Below are 27,336 nucleotides of genomic sequence, written 5' to 3' on the forward strand. Positions count from 1 at the left end.
TGCTCCTGTGAATTGATACTTGGAATCGACTTTCTACGAGAGTATAGCACCATCATCGACCTCCACCGACATTGCATTTCATTTTCTTCAAAGAAAGTGACGACACAAGATAACTGCCGCCCCAGAGCCATACTTCAAATTTCCCACGACAGCATCACAATACCATCTTGTGCTAGTAGAATGATTCCAGTAATGTCTGAGGGCACATGGGAAGGCGAAGTACTCGCAGAGTGCAACGTCTCCCTTCTACTTGCCCTAGGAATTATCGTGGCTAGGGAATCATTGACAGTAGGGATGGCCAAGCCGACGTCTTGATCACCAACTTCACAAATGAACAGCGACACCTCTTCCATGGCCCTGCTGTCACTTACGCTGAAGCCTTCGATGACGTCATTGAGTGTTTCGCTTGTAGAGAAAGCGGCAGCAATGAAGAATGCGTTACAAATATCGACATCAACAATGAGCTGCCGGAGGACAATAAGGAGGCACTGTGAGGACTGTTGTGTGAATTCAAGGACCACTTCGCTCGATCGTCTAAAGTCAATCAGATGCCAATCACGCAGCACAGGATGATTACTTACGATGATCCCCGTCCTATTCACCAGCAGCTGTATCGTGTTCACAGAAAGAACGCAAAACAATTCAAGAACAAGTCAAGGAGATGATTGACGATGGCGTCATCCAACCTTCAAACTCCGTGGTGGTCACTGGTTGTCCTGGTAAAGAAGAAGGACAGCACTCTCCACTTCTGTGTCAATTACAGAAAACTCAACGCCACAAGGAAAGACATCTATCCAATGCCGCGCATAGATGACTCTCTCGACCGGCTACAGCGAGCGAAGCATTTTTCCTCCCTTGACTTGAAAAGTGGGTACTGGCAGATTGAGGTAGACGAGCGTGACCTGGAGAAAACAGGCTTTGTCACTCCAGATGGACTTTACATGAGTTCCGAGTACTTCCATTCGGGTTGTGCTCTGCTCTGGCAACTTTCCAATGGATGGTGGAGACTGTGCTGGCCGACCTAAAATGGCAAACCTGTCTCGTCTACCTGGATGATGTGGTCATATTTTCAGGCAGCTTCTCCGGACATGTTAAGCAACTGAGGCAAGTGCTCGAGGCAATCCGATCAGCCAACCTCACCTTAAAGCCTCAGAAATGTCACTTCGGTTATGAAGAACTGAAGTTCCTTGGGCATGCTGTGAGCACGGAAAGCGTCCATCGCGATCCCGAGAAAACTTCCGCTGTAGCTGCTTTCCCGACTCCTACCGACAAGAAAAGCATTCAACGTTTCCTGTAACTCTATGCATACAATGGAACCCCGTTCATAAATTTTTCACCGGACCGAGGAAAAAAACGTAACAGCCGGGAAAACGCAACAGTGAGGAAAGCTCCGAAAATGAATGAAAAAAGTGCAGCTTCAACTATAGACTATTCACGAATGGCCACCTAGTGGCGGCCTCTCGAACTGGCGTGCGGCTTTTTGCAGCCAGTTCCATAGCCAAGCCCGGTCAAAACTCATCAAAAGCCAAAATGGCGGTTGGAGCTCGTTGCCTACTTTAGCCCAGGCGGGTTCGGGTTGCGATGCATCATGCGGGAACGTTTTCACAGCTACTACGTAACAGCGGGGTTCCTTATACATTGGATCCCATGGAAGCTATGCCGGGACCGGATGAAAACGACGTAGCAGCCGGGAAAACGCAGCAGTGAGGAACGTAACAGCAAGGTTCTACTGTACTCGGTGCCATAAGCGAGGCAGACTTATCTACATGGCAGCGAGCAGATTGTGAATTGCGACCTATCACTGAACATCTAGGTCACAACGTACATCTGCCCCGACAACTTGCTCATGGATTGTCTTCGTTTTGCCTGCGACAGGGAATGTTATACAAGAATTCTGCTGGCAGCAAGAAAACCTATCTTTTGGTCATACCAGCAGAGCTTCGTGACGAAATCCTGTTCGCATGCCACGATGGGCCTGCGTCTCGTCACTTGGGTTTCACTCGAAGCTTTGCTAGGGTACAGAAACCGTTCTACTGGCTGAAACTCACCAGCTGTGTTAATACGTCGAAGCCTGCCATGAATGCTAGTACCGAAAGTCACCCAATGTGAAGCCTTAGGGATTGCTTCGTCCTATCGAGCCACCTCAAGAGCCCTTCGATCAAGTCAGCATGGACCTCCTGGGCCCGTTTCCGCTGTCTACTTCCGGAAACAAGCAGATCATCATCGCCACAGATTAACCCGCTATGCTGAAGCAAAGGCTCTCCCTAAAGGCACAGCTTCTGAGGTTGCACAGTTTTTCGTACCGAACATCACACTGCGTCATGGCGCCCGAACCAGTGTCATCACAGATCGAGGGGCGGCGTTTACAGTAAGGCTGCTTGAAGAAGTTTTTCAACTGAGTTACACCACGCACCGAAAGATGATTGCCTATCATCTGCAAGCAAATGGCTTGACCGAAAGGCTTAACAAAATGACAAAGAACATGCTGTCGATGTACATAGATGCGCAGGATAAGACGTGGGCCGAGGTACTACTGTACGTCACGTTTGTGTACAATACTGCTACACAAGAGGCCACAAGCTATACACCGTTTTCTCATGTTTACGGTCATGAAGTTCAGACGATGTTAGAAGCCATGATACCATGTGACAATTCTGACAGTCTTGATGAATACACCGCGCGTTTTGTGCAGGGTGCCGAGGAAGCATGTCAACTGGCTCGCGTGAACATCAGGAAACAGCAGTGTATTGACACGCGACACTACAATCTCCACGGCCAACTATCAAGCGGGTCACCAAGTGTTAGTTTGGACCCTCGTTCACCGTAAAGGCCTTTCGGAAAAACTTCTTATACCCCTGACACACGGGCACAGCTAAAGTCCTTTCCAGTAAACCCCTTTTGCTACTCTGAAGGACCCTTTGCAGAAAGGAGTTGCACCGATGACACACGGCACCGCACTGAACTTCTTTAGGTAGTTCCTCAGATGAACGCCGCAAGAAAAATAGCGCTGGCTGTTAAAGCCACAAGAGAGACAACATTCTTAAAAAGCTGCATATTTAATTACACTTAGCTACTGTAGAACCTAAAAATATATTTTTTTAATTGTTGATGGCTAATAATGCTTATAGCCGTTTATTTTATTCGCGTTTTTGCGTTGTTAGCAGCCATTTAACTTGGTCCAGCAACTATGTGCAGCCGGTGTTTTGCTGTGCGTGCTGTTTATTCTGGTGATGCCCACACTTCTGTCGTCCTTTTTCACGTCTTTGTCGTCCCTTCCTTTGTGCGCGCAGGCGTAACGCGTTTTATTCAATATGTTATTTAACAACTGTGTTTTCTCCTGGGTATTTCCTGCGGGCGCTGATTGTGCAGTCTCCATCTCGCGACGTGAACACACCACATGCACGCAGCAAACGACGACACTGCCGGAATTCAACATGGCGGCACTAGCGACGTTACACGAGCGTTTGAGAGTATAGCTAGAGGCAATATTCACTATTCGACAAATTGTATTACCGCTAACAATTAAAACATTTTCGCAAGGTAAAAAAATACCTATGGGCACTGTAGTTGTGTGGCAGGTTTCCTTCTATTGACGAGTTGTGCACGATGTGTGCGAGAGTAACTCCAATAAAACTTCGTGCTGGGCTAGTTGGTGATGCATTCTTTAAAACTGATGGTAGCGCTAAAAAGGACGGACACACGATGAAAAGACCTCACGACGACGAGGAAACGCGTTTCCTCGTCGTCGTGTCGTCTTTTCATCGTGTGTTCGTCCTTTTTAGCGCTACCATCAGTTTTAAAGAGAGTAACTCCTTTTCCACTCGAAAAGTAGTTGCGCGATCTCCTTTCCCGAAAAGGAACTTTGCCGTAAAGGAGATACTCCTTTGTCGTGTGTCACTGCACTTGAACGCCTTTCCGGTAGATGTCTCCTTACCTAAAGGACTTTAGAGTGCCCGTGTGTCAGGGGTATTAGTCCATACTTCGAGTGAGTGACCTCAATTATGAAGCTCATCAGGATGACACCCAGCCAGCACGACGCCAACAACCGTGGCCCGAGATAGTGCAGATCATGCGGTTAAAACCATATCACTCACCATAATAGTCATGGTTTTCGAACCATTGCGTTTGTCCTGGGACAAGTCTCTCTGCCCATCATTGATTTGTTTAGCATCGAGTCGATGCTCTTCTGGGAGGAGGGGTAATGCCACGCGCTTGTGCCACACACTTGGGCCACTTGCTCCCAGACGAGGACGGGCTAGCTCACGAGCTCGCGCTTTGGTCTTTTGTTGGTGCAGTGCTGCCCATTCGACGACTCGGACTTTAACGGCCTCTTTTAGAAGTCGCCTGCCAATCAAACGTGACAATATTTTTGTATTATGATTACACAGGTGCGCGGTTTATATTAGGAAGAGAATGCTGCGAGTAGCGTGGCTGGCGTGGACAATCAGTCTCATGCGGCACATTGCAAATGGAGCGAAGTGTGGCGTGACTGCCTCGCTAATCGGGAAATCACGAGGCAGTATCTATAAATAATAAATATATCAATGATAAATAATCAAGTAAGCTCTGTTCATGTGTCTCGGGGCACATGATAAGATTCTTTGAACTGCTTTAACTACCATATTTACTCTATTCTAATGCATCCTCGATTGTAATGCACACCCATTTTTCATAGTAAAAAAAGAAAGTCCTTTACAGTAACGCAGAACTCACTTTTTCATACCGAAATACAATGTTCTCTCATTTGGAAAAACAAAGATTTACTCCCAATGCACTAAAGTTCCAATGAATAAAAAAAGTTGCATTTATGCCCGAAAAGCAAAGCATCGATTGCAATAGCAAATTAGTAGACAGCTATTTGAAAAGTAAGAATAGTAGTTTTATTGGCCATATCAACTTCAAAACATTTGCTTACTAACTAAATTAACAAGCATGGTGACGACGCCTGAACGCAGACATTCAGGCGTGGTCAGTAATGCCATATTTACTTGTTTCTAACGTGCTCTCGATTGTAACGCACACCTGTTTGCCACAACGTAAAGAAAGAAAGTCATTTACAGTACCGCACACCTCATTCTTTTATACAGGAATACAACTTTCTCTCATTCGGAAAACAAGGATTTACTCCCAATACACTAAAGTTGCAATAAAAAAAGTCGCAGTTTCGCCCAAAAGGCAAAGCATCAATTATGATAGCAAATTAGTAGACAGCTATACGAAAACTAAGAATAGCAGCCTATCGGTCCTATAAATTTTTAAACATTCACTTACTAACTAAATTAACAAGCATGGTGTCATGCGCACACAAGCAAGCACGAACACATGTCACGTAATGACCGTGGAAACTTTTTATCAAAACGTTGGAGCGAGGAAGTGCGGCAGCAGGATTGAGCGAACTGACCTTTTGTGCGGCCTCTCGCCTCAACGTGGCCTAAGCGACGAGAACACAGCGCAGTGCGCCTAGATGCGTAGACTCTTGTCTCCACTGCAGATCGCTTGCAAGATAAGGACCATGCAGCCGCACCGTACGTAACAGCCGCCGGTGTAGAACGCCTCTACTGTTTGTGTCAGTCCTGCACGCAAGTTTCGGGAACTCCGAACGTTCGTGATGCGGCCCGATTTCCATCCGCCTCCGCACACGTGATAAACTCCGTATGGCTTTGCAGTCAGCACTTCTATGCTGATAGAGCAAACACAAAACGGGAAGACTGGGAAGACAAACGGTGCACTAACCTAAGCCAAAGGAGGCATTGCCTAAGCACACATACTACAGCACATGGAGGAAGCTACGGCAGCTAGGCTTGAAGTGCGTACGAGGCAGCCACGTTAAAATGCTGCCATCAGCATTTAGGAACATATTCGAGTCTAATGCAGAGGCAATTTTTGGACCCGTTCTATCGGGAAAAATATTTCGCGTTAGATTCAAGTAAATAAGGACTTGTTTTTTCCAAGGACAGTAAGGTAGTGGAACAAATTGAGAAATGACATTTTGCATCTACCTCCCTATATGTTTGCTTAGCGTATCCATATCCTGCATTGGGATTGTATTAACCCATCCTGATAAAATGCCTTCGTGTGTGTTCATGTCTTAGGGCACGTGACATGGCACTTGCTTAGCTAGTAAGCAGACGTTTACTGCAATTCATACTGCTCATAAATGTATCAGTAGTATGTATAATAAGCTAATAATTCGCTTTCGCTATTAATGCTGCACCTTTGGGAGAAAAAATATGACATTTTTCAGCTATTTTGGATCGTACGTTTTTCCAAATAGTGTGTTTTCATGAAATCTTTGAGGCAATATGTACGAATGGCGTTCAGCTGTGTATTGTGAAGAAAATATTTCCCCAGTCCTCACCTGATGGTGTCTCCCTCGGTGAGGTGCAGGAGCACGTCGTATGCCCGAAACTCCGGCTCATTCGGACAGCGCAACCCGCGCAGGGAGAGGTCGTAGTAGAAGTGCTTGAGCGTCTGCAGACACTTGACCAGGTTCTCATTGTTGATCTTGGGGTCAAAGGCTGACATGTCCTCCTCGCAGAGGGCAGCAGCGCAGTGTATGTGGAAGCGTGCACACTGCTCCACCAGAGCCACGCACACTTCGTCGCACAGGTGCTGCTGCGTGATATCCTGCACAAGAGTGGCACTCTTTTCTGTTGAGGTGGCTTGACCAGAGCTGACCCTCGCGTGAAGATAAGCAGGCTCAAGATGAACCCACGACAATCGCCCAATGATTTGCCATCACAATCAACATCAGCTCTAAACATCGCACCTGTCTACACAGCTAGTGACATACATAAATAGTTGTTTTCCTGCACAAAATTGAACATTGAAATTCATTAACTGGTACAACTCGGTCATTGCCTGAATTCCTGCATGCTCTAGCATAGTATAGCAATGTAAAACCAGTAGGGGTGTACGAATACTCAAATATTATGGAATCAAATCGAATAGTGAAAATTTTAATCATTCGATTTACAAATTGAATATCTACTATTAAATTTTTCGAATATTCGGTGTAGAGACCCGCACAGTGGCCCACGTCGAGTGCGCCGCAGAGCCATGTCGAGTGAGCCGCAGTGCCTTTCGTGCTTGTTGCCACCCAAGCGTGTGTTTCACTTAGTTTTCAAAGCAAAAGGAGAGCTGGGCACACTGCGGACAGGCTGCCCCGGCTGATGCGGCAGCGATCCTTCCCGGACGTCGGCCCGATGCAGGGATCGCACACACAGCACCTGAATGCCACAAACTCGCAGAACGGTGCCACAATGCAAGGTTTGTTCAGCGTGACAAGAGTGATCAAAATGATAATGTTACACGCGGACAGAGAGAACCGCAATAAAAGCAGTGCGCATTTCGTAAGAGTGCGAAGCCGATAAGCCACAGGCACACAGATCGCATGGAATAATGCAGCAATGAACCGCACGCTGCTTCAACACTGATACACCTAACCCGTACGCATGATCACTGGACCAATCGTGATGAGTGCAAACAAAGTTGAACCTCGTTCATACGTTTTGGAAAGAAATGAGAGAAGAAACGTACTAAAACAAACAATCCAAAGTATCATATTTACTCGAATCTAACACGCACTTGAAGGAAAAAACCAGTCAAAAAACACAAAGGACAAGAGGAGAGGTTCACACCACAACGACTGGACGATCAACTGAGCTTTATTAGAATCGGTGTAGTCCCAGCAAGGCCAGCTGAGCATGCGCAACTGCATCATCGCTAATCACAGAGCATGAAAAGACAAGAATCGCTTCTATCGTGACCGACCTAGAAATGCAAATTCTTTTTCAAGTAAGCGCACTGAGGTTGTGCTAATGCAGTCGTCACCTAATAAACTGATGTAGTACGCTTCCAGGATTTCTCGCTCTTCTTTGCCCTTTCCCCTACCAAGAATCGTCACATTGCTGAACAAAGGGTAACAACCACATTCATTGCAATGGCGAGGCAAGTTTGCACCGTTATCTGACCCCAGGGAGGAGTGGTGCGCACGCAGGCGGTCATTAATACATCGACCAGTTTGGCCTATGTAAAATCTTTCGCACGTGAGAGGGAACTTATAGACCTGCAGCACATGCCTTAAAACGGTTTTCATGCTGCGTTATGCAAACGTGGTTCCTTGCCCTGCCTCGAGAAATAGGGGCAAGGGCAAAGAAGGCATTAGGTATGCCACTGACCACGAGTGCTTGCAACGCAGTTTGGACTGTGTACCACGCTGGTGTGTTAGGTGGCAAATGTCTTTGAACCCAAGTAAGTGTCAATACATCTCCTTTACACATAAACAAAATCCGTATCTGTTTCATTATACATTAGACAATGTCCAGCTATAGCGAGTAACTGAGTATAAGTACCTTGGTGTTTATTTCTCATCAAATTTAACTTGGACTAAGCACGTTGAATATGTTACAGCGAAAGCCTGCAAAATGCTAAATTTTGTTAAAACGCAACTTCCGATTAGCTCCTCCTAAAATTAAAGAACTACTTTATTTTTCAAATGCAAGACCAATATTAGAGTATGCCTGTATGGCCTGGGACCCGCAAGCCAAAACTCTGTCCAATATGCTCAAGCATGTGCAAAACCACGCAGCCCGATGTGTCTCTAATAATTATGACTACTTCTAGTATTACTGCACTTAAGGATAACTTGGGGTGGGAATTAAGCACACGCAGACAAAACATGAGATTAGAAATGTTTTTTTCTTTTTTTAATTTATTTCAGTATGGTTAAAATAGATAAAGAAACTTACCTTTTACCTCCTCATTTCGTATCTCAGAGAAGTGACCACTCCTTAAAAATAAGAGAAGTTATTTGTAGAACAAACATCTTCAAGCATTCTTTTCCACACACAATACGACAGTGGAATCAGCTACCACAGGAAATTGCTGATTGTCGCACTAAAGCATCGTTCAGAGCATTTCTGCTGAACTTATAGCGGTGTGAACTTTTCTATTGCTGTGTTATTTTTGGTTGACCAGTTATGTATTTTGTCGAGTTTATGTACACTGTATCCCCTGCAATATTGCCTTTGGGCGCTGCAGGTACTTGAAATAAATAAATAAATAAATAAATAAATAAATAAACACAGCAAGCTGGGCGAGCTGGTGACCGAACATATTCCTAAGGGGTGGGCAGCGCAACCCGGACGAAGGACAAAAGGAACTGCACAACATGAGTGCTCCTTTTATGCATTTCCTTTTGTCCTTTATCTAGGTTGCGCTGCCCACCCCAGGAATATGTTCTACTTTGCTGCTGGTGCAAACTTTCCTCAGAAGTGGAGCGTAATCATGAACACTTTGTTTTTGTAAAAGTTTAAGATGTTTTACACTTGCTTAGAACAATATTAGCTCTTTGTTTGGCTGCTTTAACCTCTGTGTCACTAGGTGGCTAGACTGTGCGGACCCATCAGGCTGCTCACGTAGTACGTCTATGCTAAAGCTTCATCACCGCGATAGTAGTCATCATCATCATCATAATCATCATCAGCCTGTTTTATGTCCACTGCAGGACGAAAGCCTCTCCCTGCAATCTCCAATTACCCCTGTCCTGCGCTAACCGAGTCCAACTAGCGCCCGCAAATTTCCCAATTTCATCGCTCCACCTAGTCTTCTGTCGTCCTCGATTGCGTTTCCCTTCTTTGGTACCCATTCTGTAACCCTAATGGTTCAACGGTTATCTAACCGGCACATTACATGGCCTGCCCAGCTCCATTTTTTTCTCTTGATGTCAATTAGAATATCGCCTATACCCATTTGCTTTCTGCAATAGTAGTATGGAGGGGCTTTAGTTTATACCGCCACCTACCCGTCAAAACACCCAGCTCGCCTGTGGTTACTGAAATATCAGACACGTTCAGCGCTGCAACAGAATGCTCACAACGCACACTGCTTTGATAGCTGTCACTTGGGATCTAATACCAGGTGGCTGGTGGAGAGGTTGGAGAGGCTTTGCACGCTTGCTCCTAGACAACTGGATGTAGATGACACGATGTGCCATCACGATGGAGAGCAAATGAAGGGGGAGCTTAGCCCCAATCACTCGGTGACCGAGTTGAGGAGAAAATGCATGGCCATGAAGGAGGGTAACTTGTAATTGTCCATAGCTCTGTTAATATAAATTGTGGTGTGAATGATCAACTGTAGCTGTGTCCTGCGTGTCTACAAAATTTGTCTGAACCATTTCAGGGGCCCTTTAAAAGAGATGATCTCAATTTCAATGCAATAATGTCCTTTTTGTTTTTTCCGGAGTGGACAAGACCAGGAGTGTGTTGCATGTTCTCCTTGGCAGTTTGCACAACGAGGTGTGTTGGCACAGTTGTCAGAAGGGTGATCTTGGGAGCTGCATTTTGCGCAGGTTAGTCGGCCTCAACAGCTCTGCGATCCACGGCCAAATCTCTCAGTTGAAGCATCCGCAAGGGTTTGGGATATACGGCCTTATGCGGATTCTTGTGTATCCAGTTTCGATAGTTTCAGGAAGTGTACTAGAGTTAAAGGTCAAGATCAGGCGTCTGGTGGGAATTTCTTTGTTGTCACGTCTTAGTTTAAGTCTCTCCACACTGATGACATCCTGGTTCTTTCTTCTTTCAAGGAGTTCAGCTTCACTCAGATCGAGTAGGTCTTCTTCGAATATGACGCCGTGAACAGTGTTCAGAGAATGATGCTGTGTTACAGTTACCAGGATATCCCCGAACGTCACAAGTTTGGAAAGTGTTTCACATTGCAGCTTGTGGCATACCTCAAAAAGGAGGTCACCACTTGCCATCTTGATTACCTTGTAGCCTGGTCTTAATGTATCCATTAAGTATTTGGCATTTGGCCACGAGAAAGGGCGAGAGTTCTTACACTCTTGTCGAGTTTTTACTGTAGATAATATAAAATCTTGGAAAGTTTTCTTTGACATGACTGAGAAAAGTGAACGTCTTCCTGAAAGAAAACAATGAGGTAGGACCAGGAAACAAGTTGAAGCCATACGGATTTATGTTTTTCAACAGTGACGGCAGCCACCTGCCACAGTGCCCAGCAATGGCACACTACAATGCCGCTAAAGAGAGACTTGCATGGACCAGCTGTAGTACATTGTAGCTTTCACCCAATACAACATACCCAAGGCTGAATAGATTACTCTTGCCACCAGACAATAGGGAAAGTGAGACGAAATAAGCAGACAGGAAGGATAACAAAGAAAAAAAAAAAGAGTTAAAGGACGTAGAGAGCGATACGAAAAGACGCCTTCCGATTTCCCGCTGGCTAGTCAATCCAGAGGTGCCGCCTACATGAAAGCCAGGGCTAAAGAGGTGTGTTGCCTCCACTGAGGGGCCTTAGAGGTCCATACACCTGACATCAACTCAACCCCTAGGTTCCACCTTTCCCCGGACCGGGCTAGGCCGTGCATGGCTAACAGTTGCAGGGTAACCCGTGTGCTCGGGTCCGTGGTGTCACAACACACCAAATGCCTGCTGACGCAAGTGCCCCTGCAGGAATTTTTATTTTCTAAGCAGTTCACTTTTTTCCCACCAGGAGATAATTTGTGAACGCACTCCAAAGTTTTGCGATCATCAGATTAGAAAGAAAAAATGGCAGCCTCTGGGAGCGGTGCCCATGCTTCGAAAGATCACAGATCTCGAATTTCTGCGGCTGATTTAATCAATGGATTCAGCAGCAGCTTGTCTGAGAATGCTGCTTTTTCGTCAGATTTAGTCTCCGAGAGGGACGACAACACACACCAACCCGGAACATCGGCGGCCGCAGCCCAGCAAGCCAAACTGTAGTACTTGCAGTTAAAATGTTGTAGTGGAATACCTGCTCAATGAAAAATTTTGATTCTTTTTTGGAGATAGTGCCTATTAGATGGCAATACATTTTGTATATCTCATAATTTTTTTAACATATTCTTTTTCTTAGTAGATACAGTGAAACCTCGTTAAACCGTAGTTGGCCGGAGCTCGGAAAAAGTAAGTACGAAACGGTCGTACTGTTTAACCGAAATAGCATGAGATCGCCCACTTACCTGTCGAAAATGGAACTCAAAGAGAGTGCGATGAAAGGGAAAAAAATATGCAGTATTTATTCACTTCGCGCGACAAAAGTGTTATTTTCATTTGATGCCGCGGCGGCCTAGCACGACGACAGCGGCCTCAAACTTGCTGAAGCTGCATGCCAGCTTTTCAGCCAGCCCGCTCTTCTCGGCAAACACTGGCATGGCAGATTCCTCGATGGCGTTACGTATTCTTGGTGCACACGCGCAGTAGTGCTGCAGCAGTCCCAAGCGTCTTTTTCATTGCCGGGCGCTGTTCTCGTCGCGACGATTGCATTCATGAGGCTGACGTAACGCGCAGCTTCTGCCACTGTTGGGCCCAAATCGCCCGTGCTGTCGCTTTCCATGCCGTCCTCATCACTGTCGCTAGTCGACACTTCGGCAACAACAGAGGCAACGATGGCGAAAAGTCAAACCTCGTAGCTGACATCTCTCCACGGTCGCAGCAGCGCTGCCGAGAAACTTCTTCACATTCCAAGTGCCACACACCGTAGTCAACAGCAGATCCCTGTCGCGTCCCAGCGCCGACTTCTCCATGTCACATTCAATAGAACAGACGATGTCTAATTTTTCCTCTATGCTGAGCACCCGTCGTCTTTTTTTTATCCGAGCTACGGCATGACGCGAATTCTCGCTTGCACGACGCCACAACGCTCTCTGGCACGGCCATGCATGGCGCCGAAGTGATGTCGATGTGGCTTCATGCGCAAACGCGCAGGGCGCTTGGAGGCCGTTGTTCCGATCTCTGAGGCTTGTTGTTCTGCCGGGCCGCTCGATAGGACGACGCACCGCCGTGTTTGTGCGACGAAAAGTGGAAACACTACGTTTTAACCGATGCGTACCCAATCAGCTGGTACGGTTTATGCGGATACAAAACACATTATGTCATTTGACTTTACTACTTTTAAAACGAAACTACTGTTTAAGCGGGTATGGTTTAACAAGGTCTTACTGTATAATCGTGTCTCTATAAACTTCATTTAATTTTATCCGAAAACTTTGATTTTGGCAATTTATATCTTTTTTGTGACATATGTATCCTTAATAAAACTTCAATATGTGAAAAGTGCATTCACTCTGCTTTTTGTTTATGTATTCCATAAAATATTGAGTGAGGTAGTTCCTTCAGAAAAAGACATCCGGCATAATCTAGAAGAAACACCTAGTTTCCCCATGGTAGGGAAAGAGTTAAGGCAGGATGAGGGTCATGAAAATTTTTTTTTAACATATGTTGGTTAAATTTTGTGTGCAGATATACCGTAGAATGCCAATTTCAACTATGTATTTAGATTTCACATATCTCACTTGGAAGGAAAGATATGACAGAACCCAACAGTCCTAATTAGGTCGTTTCTTATGGGCCTTTGTAGTAATTTCTCATTAAAATGAAGTGTTCTTAAGAATATGCAGACATTTCCAAAGGCCCACTGCTTATCCTAAAGCTAAGCAAATACCAATAAAGTAATTGTGATTATCACAAATAAACACCAAAGTTGTGAAGAAAAAACAGTGCAGCAGTAATTAGCCTACATTTGATCTAATTAACAATCCATCACATTTAAGAAAAAATGGAAAGCTTTAGGATGTCGCTGTGATATTAATAAAAAATTACTTAGTTCACTGAAATCAGTTGATGCAAACATCATCAAAACTTCCTTAAGGCAAAAGCACTTGACGAAAAAAATAAAGTTGAGAAAATTGCACTTTACCTCTTTTGTCTATTGAACATATGGAAAACCTTTAGGCTCTAGCATGTTGCCCAGGTGTTGCTGAGCACAAAACACCAAATTTACTGAAATCGATTCATGAAAACTTTATCAAACCTTCTTAAGGCAAAGGAACTTCAAGAAAAAACACAGCCAGATAGTCACCTTCAAGTTTTCACTTTCAAGCGTCGCCCCTTAAACGGAACTGCTGCTTAAACGGAATACCAGCCTCAAGATTGGTTGGTTTTATATCAAAGCAATGCTCTTGAAACATGAAACTTTCGGGGCACATCTCATCCAGTGTGCTACTTCATCATTTTTCTTTAATTACTTCTCTCCACCTTGCGGGTTTCCGCTGAACTATTACGCCAAAACTCTTGCCTGTGCTTCGAGTTCTCGAGAAATTCGACTTCGCCCTACCATCTGCTGGACGCCTGGTTAGTTCAGATGGTAGAGCGGCTGCCCCGGAAAGGCGGTGGTCCCGGATTCGAGTCTCGGACCAGGACGAATTTTTCTTCAACTGCGAGGCTTTTCTTTCAAGGTACCCATATGGGTTTCCTTTGTAGCAATTGCTATGAACGAGTGGATCTCCGATTTTCTCTTTATTTAATCATCATCATCAGCCCATTTTATGTCCACTGCAGGACGAAGGCCTCTCCCTGCTATCTCCAATTACCCCTGTACTGCGCCAACCGATTCCAACTAGCACCTGCAAATTTCCTAATTTCGTAGCACCACCTAGACTTCGGCCGCCCTCTACTGCGCTTCCCTTCTCTTGGTACCCATTCTGTCACCCTAATGGTCCAACGGTTATCTAATCTGCATATTACATGACCTGCCCGGCGCCATTTTTTTTTCCCTTAATGTCTATTAGAAAATCGTCTATACCCATTTGCTCTCTGATCCAAACCGCTCTCTTTCTGTCTCTTAAAGTTATGCCTAGCAATCTTTATTCCATCGCTCTTTGCGCGGTCCTTAACTTGTTCTCAAGCTCCTTTGTCAGTTTCCAAGTCTGCCCCATATGTCAGCACCGGTAAAATGCACTGATTGTATACTTTCCTTTTCAATAATAACGGTAAGCTCCCAGTCAGGAGCTCACAATGTCTGCCATATGCGATCCAACCCATTTTTATTCTTTTGTGACTTTCCTTCTTATGGTCAGGGTTCCCTGTGATTAGTTGACCTAGGTAAACATACTCCTTCACAGACTCTACAGGCTGACTTTCGATCTTTAACTCTTGTTCCTTTGCCCGGTTATTTATCATTTCTTTGTCTTCTGCTTATTAATCTTCAGCCCCACCCTCACACTTTCCCTGTTAAGGTCCCCAATCATTTGTTGTAACTTGTCTGCAGTGTTGCTGAATAGAACAATGTCATCGGCAAACTGACGGTTCCCAACGTATCCGCCTGTCATATGTAACAGGCATGTGGCGATAAAGAAAGGAAGAGGACGATGTGCGCGGATCTGTTCGAACAGCACGAGCCCTCAAGGCGTGTGACCCGAGCTGTGATCGGGAGAGATGCGGCACTGAGCTGGCATTATCGACGTTGCTCTAGGCCAAGAAGGTTGCAGCGTCAGCATCGTACTGGCGACAGGAGCCACGGAGGTTCGGCCAAGCCTGTGACACTGGTGATCTAGGGCAACATTACTAGATTCTTTTCAGTTGCCAAACTCCGCCGCGGCACCTGGCCCCCTTCTGTCGCGCCCGCGGCGCGCGCGACACTGTCGGCCCGAAGGCGGGCGGTGCGAACAATGTTTGTGCGAGCGGACAGAGACGCCGACGCGTGCAGCAGCGTGCCACGTTTTTCGCGTGTTTCTTATTGTGTTCCAGGAATATGCTGCTCCCCTTGTGAGCAAGCATGCCTCGGTGTTTTGTGACAGGCTGCAGGAGTGGGTACGACTCAGTGCAATCTTCTAACGAGAAGAGACATTTTTTCAGGCCGCCAAGGACTCATCCCCGCCTTTGCGAATGGCAGCGTGCGATTCCGAGGCTCGACAAAGAACTTTCCAGCTCTTGTGTGGTGTGTGACATACACTTCCAGCCAGAAGACATCGTTAAAGATTTCGTGCACAACGTAAATGGTGAAGTGGTCACCATACCACGTGATAAGTGGGCGTTAAAGGAAGACGCTGTACCATGTCTCTTTCCGAATTGCCCGAAATATTTATCAAAGCCCTCAAAAAAGCGCAAGCTGCCCACTGTGAGACCAGCTCGTGAAGTTAAGCGCCACAAGAAACAAAATGGAGGCGAAAATGAAAACGCAGTGCCCAATGATTCTGACCATAGTGAACGAGTGCGCTCCACGGATGACGCGGTTGCCACCGAAAGCCCTGCATTGCTCTTCGACGAGCTTTCGACCATGGATAAAGCTGGCGAATGCGTGGAAGGCTGGTCGACGGAAGCAGTTGGTGATATGGTTGTGCTGTTCAAACTTGTACTGGAAAATGCTATTCCTCGCATTGAAAAAGCCGTAACAATATCAAGCGAGCTTGAGCTAACTGTTAGTGCGAACGGCCTACTTGTACCATCAACCATCTATGCCACAAACGCGTCCGTCCAAAGGACTTCACTTCGTGACTTGAAATATCTGCTCAGCTACACAGACCAAATGAAACCGTGCGAAGGTATCCCCGCCAAGCTCTATCCAGAAATCGAGTCATCAACGGTTGCCACGAAAGGTGGCGAGACGGACAGACGGAAGACATGTACTGTCATAAGCTTAAACACCACCTGCCCAGAATGTAAGATGCTAAGTAAACTCTTCATGGACCGTATGAAAAAGTGCCAGCACCGAAAACCAAGGCAAAGAAGCATCTGTTTGAAACCATTGCGTTGCAAAGCAATACGGGCAACACTTAGAAGAGAAAAACTGAAACATGAGCTTGCGGTCGTGAAAAACTCCCTTCGCAATATCACTGAAGCAAAGATCGACAGTGCTCTCCACGTTCTCCCAGCAAAGCAGCAGCTCTTGTTTAAGATAGCTTTGATGGCATCCAGGGCTCGGGCCAAAAAAGGGAGGCGGTACGACAACGAGTGGCTAATGACCTGCCTTTTGTTACGGATATCAAGTCCAAAAGCACACACCATAATTTCGGACATGGAACTGTTGCCGCTTCCTTCAAAGGCACGCTTGCAACAAATATTCAGTGGCATCCCTTGCAGGTTCGGCTTCAATGAAGTTGCCTTGAGGAATATTCAGCTTCACTTCCACGACAAGGATCAGCTTAAACAGTATGGTGTGTTACTGCTTGATGATATCAAACTGAAGCAGGCTGTTGCATTTAACAAAGCTTCCTGCAGAATGGATGGTTTTGTTGACTACGGTGACCTGAAAGCCGAAAACCCAAATGAACTCGCAGATCATGCACTAGTTCTCATGTTCGTGCCGCTCTTCGAGGGCTGGGTGCAGCCGATAGCAAGCTTCGCAACAAGAGGAGCAGCGCCTGGAAGGATCCTTTCGGAGCTTGTATTGAGCACCATCCTTGAGTTGCGCAAGAACAATGCCTCAGTGCTTGCGGTAATCAGTGACGGGGCCGGCAACAATAAGTCAATGTGGAGTCATTTTGTTTGAGGATTGAGGAAATTGAGGACGACGCAACGAGCTATGGAAAGAAGAATGATAGGTGTAACGTTAAGGGATAAGAAAAGAGCAGATTGGTGAGGGTACAAACGCGAGTTAATGATATCTTAGTTGAAATCAAGAAAAAGAAATGGGCATGGGCAGGACACGTAATGAGGAGGGAAGATAACCGATGGCCATTAAGAGTTACGGAATGGATTCCAAGGGAAGGAAAGCGTAGCAGAGGGCGGCAGAAAGTTAGGTGGGCGGATGAGTTTAACAAGTTTGCAGGGACAACATGGCCACAATTAGTACATGACCGGGGCAGTTGGAGAAGTATGGGAGAGGCCTTTGCCCTGCAGTGGGCATAACGAAGCTGATGATGATGATGATGATGATGATGATGATGAAAATAGAGAAAAGAAGTCGAGCGTCGCCGAAGCTTTCAACATCCCAAGGAGTACTTTGAGCACTCTGCTGAAAAACAAGAGTGACATAAAGGCCAAGGCGGAACAGAACTAGCACTCAGGCCCGCGGCGGGTGCGCAAAGCTGCCTTTGAAGATGAGAAGGCGCAGTACAAATGGTTTATCGACGTAAGGGCCCGGAAGAATGCCAGCTCGAAGAAACCTGGAGCCAGTTGAGCGCTTTGTCGGTGCTGAGCCACACAGTGTGTGCATTGAGGACTTCGTTTGCGGTGACGACAGCACCGGAACAGTGGCGGAGTTAACAGAGGTGGATATCGCAGCAGAAGTGACTGATGAGCGGCCAAACGAAGACGCTGCCGAGGCTGATCTAGCAAGCGCTGATGTTGCCCCGCTCCCGACTGCAACTGAGGCTGTAGCTGCTTTGGCTGTTGTATGCCGCTACTGCGGCACAATAGAAGGCACTGGATTGTCTCTTGTGGACCGTTTGGACTATGTTGAGGACGCCGTGGTCAAGCACGCGGTTGCCAATATGAAGCAGGCTACGCTGCTTCAGTACTTTCAGTGAACGAAAAAAATACTTTGTTTGAAGCTTCATGTGAGTATCTATTGTGCCACGATTGGTTCATTGATTGATTTGTGCTAGTTTTTGATGCGTTTTCTACGTGATTTTATATATCGAATTCTGGCTATATCGAAATATTTTGCGATCACTGGGCTGTTCGATATATCGAGGTTCAACTGTATATCTTTTCATCTGTGTCTTCTTAAGTAACATATCTGGTGGAGGTGAACGTTCCCTGTCTCTCGTGACGGAGCTTCGCAGAGGACGGTACGTCGAGCCTTCCTTCATGGCTCCCAGCAATGACAACTCAACTCAGCCGCCTCCGACACCTGCTGCCACTTCAACGACCTACATCACTCTCCCTGCTCCTCGTGATCCTGGCGTATTCTCGGGCAAAGATGGGGAAGACGTCGAGGACTGGATCAGCCTGTACAAACACGTCAGCCGCAATAACCGGTGGGACCCTACTATCATGCTCGCCAACGTAGTCTTTTACCTCGGTGGCAGACACATGAAGATGAGCCACCAATTGGGATTCGCTCAAGCAAAAGCTCCGAGACTTGTTCGGCAACCCCTACGATCAACTAGTCGCGCAGAAGGCGCTTTCCGGCCGTGTGCAGACGTCAACAGAGCCCTACGTCACGTACACTCAGGACGTCTTGTCTCTGTGCCGCAAAGTTGACACACACATGACTGAGTCCGACAAGGTATCCCACATCCTTAAAGGCATTGCCGATGACGCCTTCAACTTGCTCGTATTCAACAACGTCATGACGGTGTATGCAGTTATAAAAGAGTGCCACCGCCTGGAACTCGCCAAAAGCCGAGGTATCAGCCAGCAGTTTGCTCGTTTGCCAACACCCCAGCGACATCTTCCTGTGCCGACGTTCCTCATCCTAACAACACTGGCGACATTACGAGGATCGTCCGGCATGAGATTGAGGCCACCTATCCGGCTGCCTTCGACTCCAGCCCCACCAACGCACCTGTAGTCACGGTTTCCCTGATCCAGGCAGTTGTCCGCTTGGAGTTCGAAAACATGGGTCTTCACACCATCTGCTCGGCCCATCGCCCTGATACCCACCCGGCTTCTTCGATTCCGCCCCATCCCGCATCTTCTTACCCACCATGTTTCCGCAACCCATCTAAATGGCGCACTGCTGACAAGCCCATTTGTTTTCACTGCCATCGAATCGGGCACATTTCTCGGCACTGTCGCAGTCGCTGGACTTCCCCGACCCGGTTTGCTTATACTGCCTACTCTTGCCCCTCAGGTGGCCCTTCTCGTCCCTATGTCACACGCTCCGATAATGCCGCCATTGATTTTCCTGCACCGAACCGCCCCTATTCTCGTTCACCTTCCCCCCAACGACGACAACCTCGCTCTCGCCAACCCCATCGCTCCTTTTCGCCGACTCCCTTTGGGCGCCGCTCCCAGCCGGAAAACTAGACGATGCAGCGCCTCGAGATGACGCTGCATGGCTCCCTACTGACGTTGCCCACACATCTGAAGCTTCTTGACGTGCAAGTCGACGGTGTTTCTGTATCTGCTCTTATAGACACTGGGGCGCATTTGTCGGTAATGAGCGCCGACCTTCGTAACCGCCTAAAGAAAATAATCACGACCACAACGACACATCCTGTCCGTGTCGCTGATGGCGGAACAGCCCCCTTAAGGGGGGATGCGGGGATCAACTATGGAGAAACGACCCAAAAGTCACTTTTTAGACAGTTGCAGATTTCGAACCTTTGACCCCTTTTCTATAAGTTTTCCAAGTATTTCCGCTGAAAACGACTGCTAAGTACCATAAATAAATATATACATCAGGCAATACAGCGAAAATTTCGTGAAAATCGGTGGAAAAGTCGGTTTTCGAGTGCCCCTAGCTCCAGAACGGCAGTATGCGGCGCGGCCACGCTGGTACCGTTGAAAAGCGCGCCTCTTCGCCTTTTGACGCCACTCTTTCATTTCCAGATAGAGAGAAGAGCAAGCATAAAAACAAAATGTCTGAAGGTCGCAGAGCTGCTTGTTATGGCCGCCGATTGGCTTGCTCCGTCACGTGTGTTCTATGAGCCGCCCCATTGGCCGGGTCTGGAAGCGAGCTGCTGCGGCGTCTGCTTCTCCCGTTTCTTCGCGCGCTAGCTGCTGCCCCCTTCTTTAGGGGTTGGATATTCAAGGTACGCCGCCGCTTCATCGCTTTATTCGGATTTGAGTTTTCTATTTCATTTTGTGGTTTCGAGCATGACTGGGCGGACGTGCACGACGAAATGCGCGACCAAGCACCGCTTCAGCAGCCGCAAGCGCAAGCCGCCGAACATCCGAACGATAAGTAGTCCTAGCAGAGATGTGTCCGCGTGCTAGCTTGCAAGAGAGACTGTCGACGCATTGCCGGGCAGTTTGCAGGCTGTTGCAGCCTTGAGCTCCAGTGGTGATGATACTGAAATAATAACGGCCTTTTCCGATGCGTCCGGGCCTGCAACGTCCCGTAAATACTCCGCGACGTACCTCGATTGTGCCACCGCCGTAACCGAGATGAACGACGAAAGTGCGGTCCAAGCGCGTGCGTCTGCCGGCCGTGAGGACGAACCGTGCATCAGCAAAGGTCGCACCATACAGTCGCATCTTGAGTCACAATTCATCTTGTCGGAGGTGTTGAATATGACCGCCGCCACTCTCCGCGCGTCACTTGGTTCTGTGCCGGCAACCGAACGGAAGATAGGGTTTACGGCGGGAGGAGCATGCTCGGTGGCGACGGACTCAAGCGAGTCGAGCGGCTGAGAAAGATGCCTTGAGCAAGAAGAGGGCACAAAAAGCACATGAAAGCAAGCATAAAAGATCCAAGAAGCCAAGAGACCAACCTGACACCTGCACCTACAAGGCCAGTGGTTTCTACTCGAATAAACATGGCCCAACACTTTGAACACATTTTTCTCAAAACTTTTTTCTACCACCAAGGTCAACTTGCAAAGCCAGTATCTCAGCCACCGTTATGAATATTTTTACACCGTTTGTTTTGTTGCACTCATTGTGCACCACTGCACACAGTGACATGTTTTGTTTTCAAACAAGTTGCTTCAGTAATTGGTTATCTTTTGTTTTCAGAGTCGAGATTTTCATGCAACTGAAGTATCTGCCAAACAATGAGAATATAAAAAAAATTCTGTTAGGCTAAAAAAATTACAGGAATGTCACTGTGTGGAGGATACATATAGGAGTGCTATCAATGTTTGCTTGAACTCCTAGCATCAATATACAGGTCCGCAGGCATTTTGCAAAAATGAAAGCAGAAAAATTTTGTAAACAAGAAAGTACTTCAGATATTGCAGCCATATTTTCACAGTTTTGTTTGTGATATTATTAACATCTGCGCAAAATTTAATCAAAATCGGCTGGTAAATAAAAAAGTTAGCTTTGATCCCCATGTCCCCCTTAATTGGTATGTATGCCGCCCGCGTCTCCTTCACCGATAGCTCCAGTATCGTGCTATTCACAGTCATCGCCCACTGTCCCCACGACATCATCCTCGGCTTAAACTTCCTCTCCGCACATTCTGCTCTCATCGATTGTTCCGCCAGTACTCTCCGCCTTGACCTGCCTGTTCTGGATCCTGCTGAACCACACCCCAGTCGCCTCAGTTCCGCCGACTTCGTTTGCTTGCCGCCTTCAGCACTGACTTACGTTCACTTAGTGTCATCCCCACCAGTGCCCGACGGTCACTACATCGCGGCTCCTATGCAAGACGTCCTACTTACACACGGGATCACAGTACCTCAAACCGTTTTATCTACTGCAGCGAATCGCGTCTGCCAGCCAGTGGTCAATTTTGGCTTGACGACACAAGTGCTGCCACGCGGGATGTCTCTGGCCCAGCTTTGCTCATTCGAGGATCATTCCATAGCACCTATTGCAGTAGACGACAATTCAGCCGATCCTGCTCTACCATCGCAGTCGGCAACTTGTACCATCGCCGACTTACAGAAAATGATTACGCCCGACATGCCGTCCGTGCACGCACGTGACCTCTACTGCATTCTGTTTTCCTACCGCGATATTTTTTACTTTAACGATCGTCCTTTGGCCCAAACTACAGCTGTTAAACATCGCATTAATACCGGTGATGCCCCTCCTATTCATCGCCGCCCGCATCGAGTGTCACCGGCTGAGCGTCAAGTTATTCACGCAGAAGTTCGCACAATGCTTGCCAAGAACATCATAGAACTGTCACGTAGCCCATGGACATCACCTGTTGTACTGGTAAAAAAGAAGGATGGCTCATGGCACTTTTGCGTGGATTATCGGCACCTTAAAACAGGGTTACCAAAAAGGACGTGTATCCCCTACCTTGGATGGATGACGCCCTTGACTGCCTCCACGGTGCTCGCTACTTCTCCTCCATTGACCTTCGCTCCGGCTACTGGCAGATTGCCGTGGGCTATCTCGACCGTAAGAAGACTCCTTTTGTAACACCCGACGGTTTTTATCAATTCAAAGTGATGCCGTTCGATCTATGTAACGCCCCTACCACTTTCGAACGCACGATGGACTCCCTATTTCATGGTTTCAAATGGTCCACGTGCCTGTATTACTTGGACGACGTTACAGTATTCTCCCCAACGTTCACTACGCCCCTCGAGCGCCTCTCGGCAGTCCTGGACGTTTTTCGTCGAGCCGGTCTACAACTCAACGCATCGAAGTGCCAATTCGGCCATCGCCAGATTACCGTCCTTGGAGATCTCGTTGACGTGAACTGAGTGCAACCGGACCCAGGCAAGATCCATGCTGCTACGCACTTCCCTGTTCCAAAGTGTGTCAAGGATGTGCGCAGCTTCATCGGGCTTTACTCGTACTTCCACTGTTACGTGAAAAATTTCGCCGCCATGGCACGACCACTAACCAAGCTTTTGAAAAAAGACGCCCCTTTCCAGCGGGTCGATAACGAGGTCTCTGCATTCTCGCTTCTAATCGACCTTCTCACAACGCCTCCCGTTCTGGCCCATTTCGATCCTTCTGCGCCTACCGAAGTCCGTACTGATGCCAGCGGTCACGGAACTGGCGCCGTACTGGCACAACGCCTGCGCGGCCACGACCGTGTTATCGCTTACGGCAGCAGGCTCCTCTCGCCAGCGGAGCGCAACTATTCCATCACTAAGCATGAGTGACTGGCCCTAGTTTGGGCGGTTGCGAAGTTCCGCCCATACTTATATGGCCGACCCTTTTTCGTTGTCACAGACCATCACGCGCTTTACTAGTTATGCTTACTGAAAGATCCTACAGGAAGACTTGGTCGCTGGGCCTTACGCCTCCAAGAATATTCGTATACTGTCACCTACAAATCTGCCCAACTACATAAGGATGCTGACTGCCTGTCTCGCTACCCGGTAGACGAGCCTGGCGATGGCGACAGTAGTACCGGCAACGGCATTTTCTCTGTGTCTGCCTTCGCTAACATCGCCGTTGAGCAGTACCGAGACCTATCGCTGCGAGCACTCATCGAGCATCTGCGCTCTACACCTACCGACGCATCCGTTCGCCGATATGTCCTCCAGGGCGGCATTCTGTACCGAAGGAACTTCCTCCTTGACGGATCTGATCCTCTTGTCGTGCCGAAACATCTACGACAGACTGTGTTCTTTGAGATGCATGACGCACCCACTGCAGGACATCTTGGGGTAGCCCGCACGTACTACCGCGTCCGCCGCCGCTTCTATTGGTCTGGTCTCGCTCGCTCCATCCAATGCCATGTTGCTGCCTGTGATACCTGCCAGTGTCGGAAAACACCTCAGGTGCTACCTGCCGGTCATCTACAGCCGATAACCGTCCCTGTGGAACTGTCCTTTCGTGCTGGATTAGACCTCCTCGGTCCCTTTCCCACGTCATCTTCTGGGAACAAATGGGTAGTCGTCGCAACTGATTACGCCACCCGATACTCTATCACGCGGGCTCTCCCTACCAGTTGTGCCACTGATGTCGCGGACTTTCTATTGCGTGACATTATCTTACTTCATGGCGCCTCACGACAGCTGCTTACTCACCATGGTCGTAACTTCCTCTCAAAAGTTATTGCCGACATTGTGCGTTCCTGCTCCATTCAACACAAGCTGACTACCTCATACCATCCTCAAACCAATGGCCTGACAGATCGCTTAAACCGTACTCTTACCGATATGCAGTCCAAGTACGTTTCCCAGGACCACCACGACTGGGACATTGCCCTTCCTTACGTCACATTTGCTTATACAGTCAACGACCGATTTTTCGGACCCTCTAGGGAACGTAAAAACGTCCGAAAATTCAGGCAGTCCGAAAAAATGAATGCATGCAAAAAACGCACTTTTTTTTTCTTTTTTTCTTGGATCTAGAGGTAAAGGGCGACGTACCAGGTTTCCCCAACCCTGCCAAAGCATCAGTGAAGTGGCTATAAAAATACGCATTCAAAAACTCTGTATGCAGCCGACTGCCGGTCTATTATGTACATGTGCATCGTCGGGCAGCCAGTTTTATTGCTGCAGTGGCTTGAAGAACTTGTTGATTGTTGTTTGGACGGCGTTCCGGTTGCATGCGATCATATTCACCTCGATCTGAGCAAGGGTCATGTCAGCACTGTACACCGATGAAAGAGTCAACAACCCTCGCGTCAACTCGGCCCCTGTAGGCGGCGCAGGCATTGGCTCCTCATTTTCAACATCGGAGTCTTCTGAATCCCCCACAACCTGACTCCTTGCTCCATGCCGAACTCCTTGCTCACATCAGCCTGCAATGGGCCGCTAACGACTTGCTTTATAATGGCGGCTTTCTTCTCCATCGTTAACCGACGGTACTGCTTTCCGCGCTTCGATGCCATCGGCGAGGTCGACGAAGACGGAGTGGGGGGCCATCGAAGGCAAGCGAATTCTCAAGTTGCGAACAGTGGAGTTCGCAGACGAGCGTCGAAGCACCTAGGCCTAGCATCGCAGGCCTAGGTGCCGATGTTGCGGCGTGATTTTCGGGCCGTGTCTTGCCGTCCACGCTGCCAAGATAATTTTTTTCCGACACTTAGGATGCGTTTCGGGGCAAATCGTTTTGATACGGTGTACATTAGGCATTACAGATGCCGAAACAAGTAGTTCCGAAAAATCATTTTTTTTTCTATTTTCGCTTTTTAAGACCCGCATCCCATGTGATTAGCCTCCTTAGCATGTGAAGCATTGTGTTTTTTCGCACATTAATCGGAAGCATAAATGTCCATTACATTTCCTTATATTCAATTCGATATTTGATTCTTTTTCTTAATTTGATTCGATATTCGCACACCTAAACAAACATTGGCTTCCACAGGTTTTCTTGAACCCCAAGTGCACTGGGAAAACGTTGAGGAAGGTCAGTAGAAAGGGACCTGTCTCAACGTCCCTTTCAAGTGCGGAAGCGGCAACAGAGGCAGCGTTGCAAGAACAACAGCAACGAGTAGCTTGCACTGCCCTGAGGAGGACGACTGGGCCAGAGAAGGCTGAGCGTGTCTCACCTTGCGGATGGCCCGTGTCCGGTTCCAGATGAAGTCGTACCACTCTCCCGTGGCTGGCGCTGTGCCGGAGGCCGAGTCCATCAGGTGCACCAGCAGGTAGTCCATGGTGTGTCGTAGCACATGGGGTGGCCGCAGTTCGTGAGCTAGGGGCTCTTCCTGGTCAGCAGAGGAGCGGCTGTACTCCTTGACCATACGCGTGTGGTCCATCACTCCATCACTGCCGGGCTGCATGAGCCAAGCGTCGAATTTACATGGTGACTAGAAATGTCCTTAGAGGCCACTGTGCGCAAATGCTGGCTTGACATACAACCTAATCTTTCGTCCCCATTTTGTTGTATTAAGGGGCACTTCCCAAAGGCATCAGCTGGTGCTCCCAAGTTATCTTAGCATCTAATTGTCTGATGTCTGATGTGAACAAAATCCCTTGCAGCTCGAATCCACCGCTCAAGGTACTGTCCACACGACTTGAGGATTGACGTAAGTTTCTCTTGCCCATTTCGAGTGTACAAAAAGAAGGCCTTCCATTACAACATCCCACAAGTACTGCTGAAGCACAATCACCCACTAACGGACACACGCCGCTCTGAACATGCGATCGCAGTCTTGAGCAAATAGGAATACACGCGACTCTTCCAGCTAACCCAGCCACTCATTTGCAATAAAATTCCGCACACAGTTTTTCGCCACCTCTGGATGCAATACCTGCCTGTTTTGTCTACAAAATAAATCAGGAGTCTGCATCGATGCCAGATAAAAAAAGACAAGGTGTACATTTTGCTGCAACAGAATGCCATCTGCTGCTGCCAAGACGAAACAGAACACACAGTTCATCCTCATGTTTCGTTGCTATCCCCTCTGTCAACATCTCATTATTGTTCCGATAATGCGTCGCACTGACAGCTACTGACAGAGCTGATGCCACGCCATTATACAAATTCTAGAGTTCGGGCATTGTGTATGCGATTCCTGAATCGCACTGACATTGGCGAGTGAATGCAGCGGGCAGAAGCGCTCGCAGAGAAAAGTTTGCTCCCGCATCAGCTGGGGTACATCAGCTGGGGTACAGCTGGAGTGCATGCCAAATATACCGAATAATCAAAAAATGAAATATTGTATTTACTCGTTCAATTATCACACTTGCTTTGTCAAAAAGTTTACGCATATTTAGGAGTGTCATCATTATGTGGGGTAAATTTTCCATGAAACAAATTTTTAGCACCCAAGACTCAAACAAGTTGTGGGTCAGAATTATTACGATAGCTATCATGAACATAACCAAAAATAAAAGTTGAGTAAGGCTTTCTTTTTTAAGAAATGCACACATTACCGTATTTATTCGAATCTAGGTCAATAGTTTATTCAATATAATTATATATAAAACTCTAGGGCCAGCTTAAATTCAAGGATTTTAAAAAACATGCCAGTTTGTAATTGAAAATGATAAGGTACAAAGCTAATGCCACCTAGAAAAGTCTATCGCAGCCACCACTAGCCGCGCCAGTAGCCAACTGAAGTACACAAGTGACGACACCATTTTGACCTGTGTCG

At 47.4% G+C, this 27,336-nt stretch overlaps 1 protein-coding gene and 1 pseudogene across 1 annotated transcript in view; one reads left to right on the plus strand and one right to left on the minus strand.

The window, feature by feature from the left end:
* The window catches only part of xmas (RRM_XMAS2 and SAC3_GANP domain-containing protein xmas), a 388,469-nt gene that overhangs the window by 316,418 nt on the left and 44,715 nt on the right, over positions 1-27,336 (minus strand). The window contains exons 8-9 of the mRNA XM_050172352.2: positions 25,789-26,013; positions 6,359-6,627 (exon numbers count right to left, since the gene is read on the minus strand). Of these exons, the coding sequence (XP_050028309.1) occupies positions 6,359-6,627; positions 25,789-26,013 (494 nt within the window). The remainder of the gene's footprint in view (positions 1-6,358; positions 6,628-25,788; positions 26,014-27,336) is intronic.
* The window catches only part of LOC140219041 (uncharacterized), a 500,311-nt pseudogene continuing 488,538 nt past the window's right edge, over positions 15,564-27,336 (plus strand).

The sequence above is a fragment of the Dermacentor andersoni genome, chromosome 6 (assembly GCF_023375885.2).
Source record: "Dermacentor andersoni chromosome 6, qqDerAnde1_hic_scaffold, whole genome shotgun sequence".
NCBI classification, from domain to species: Eukaryota; Metazoa; Arthropoda; class Arachnida; order Ixodida; family Ixodidae; genus Dermacentor; species Dermacentor andersoni.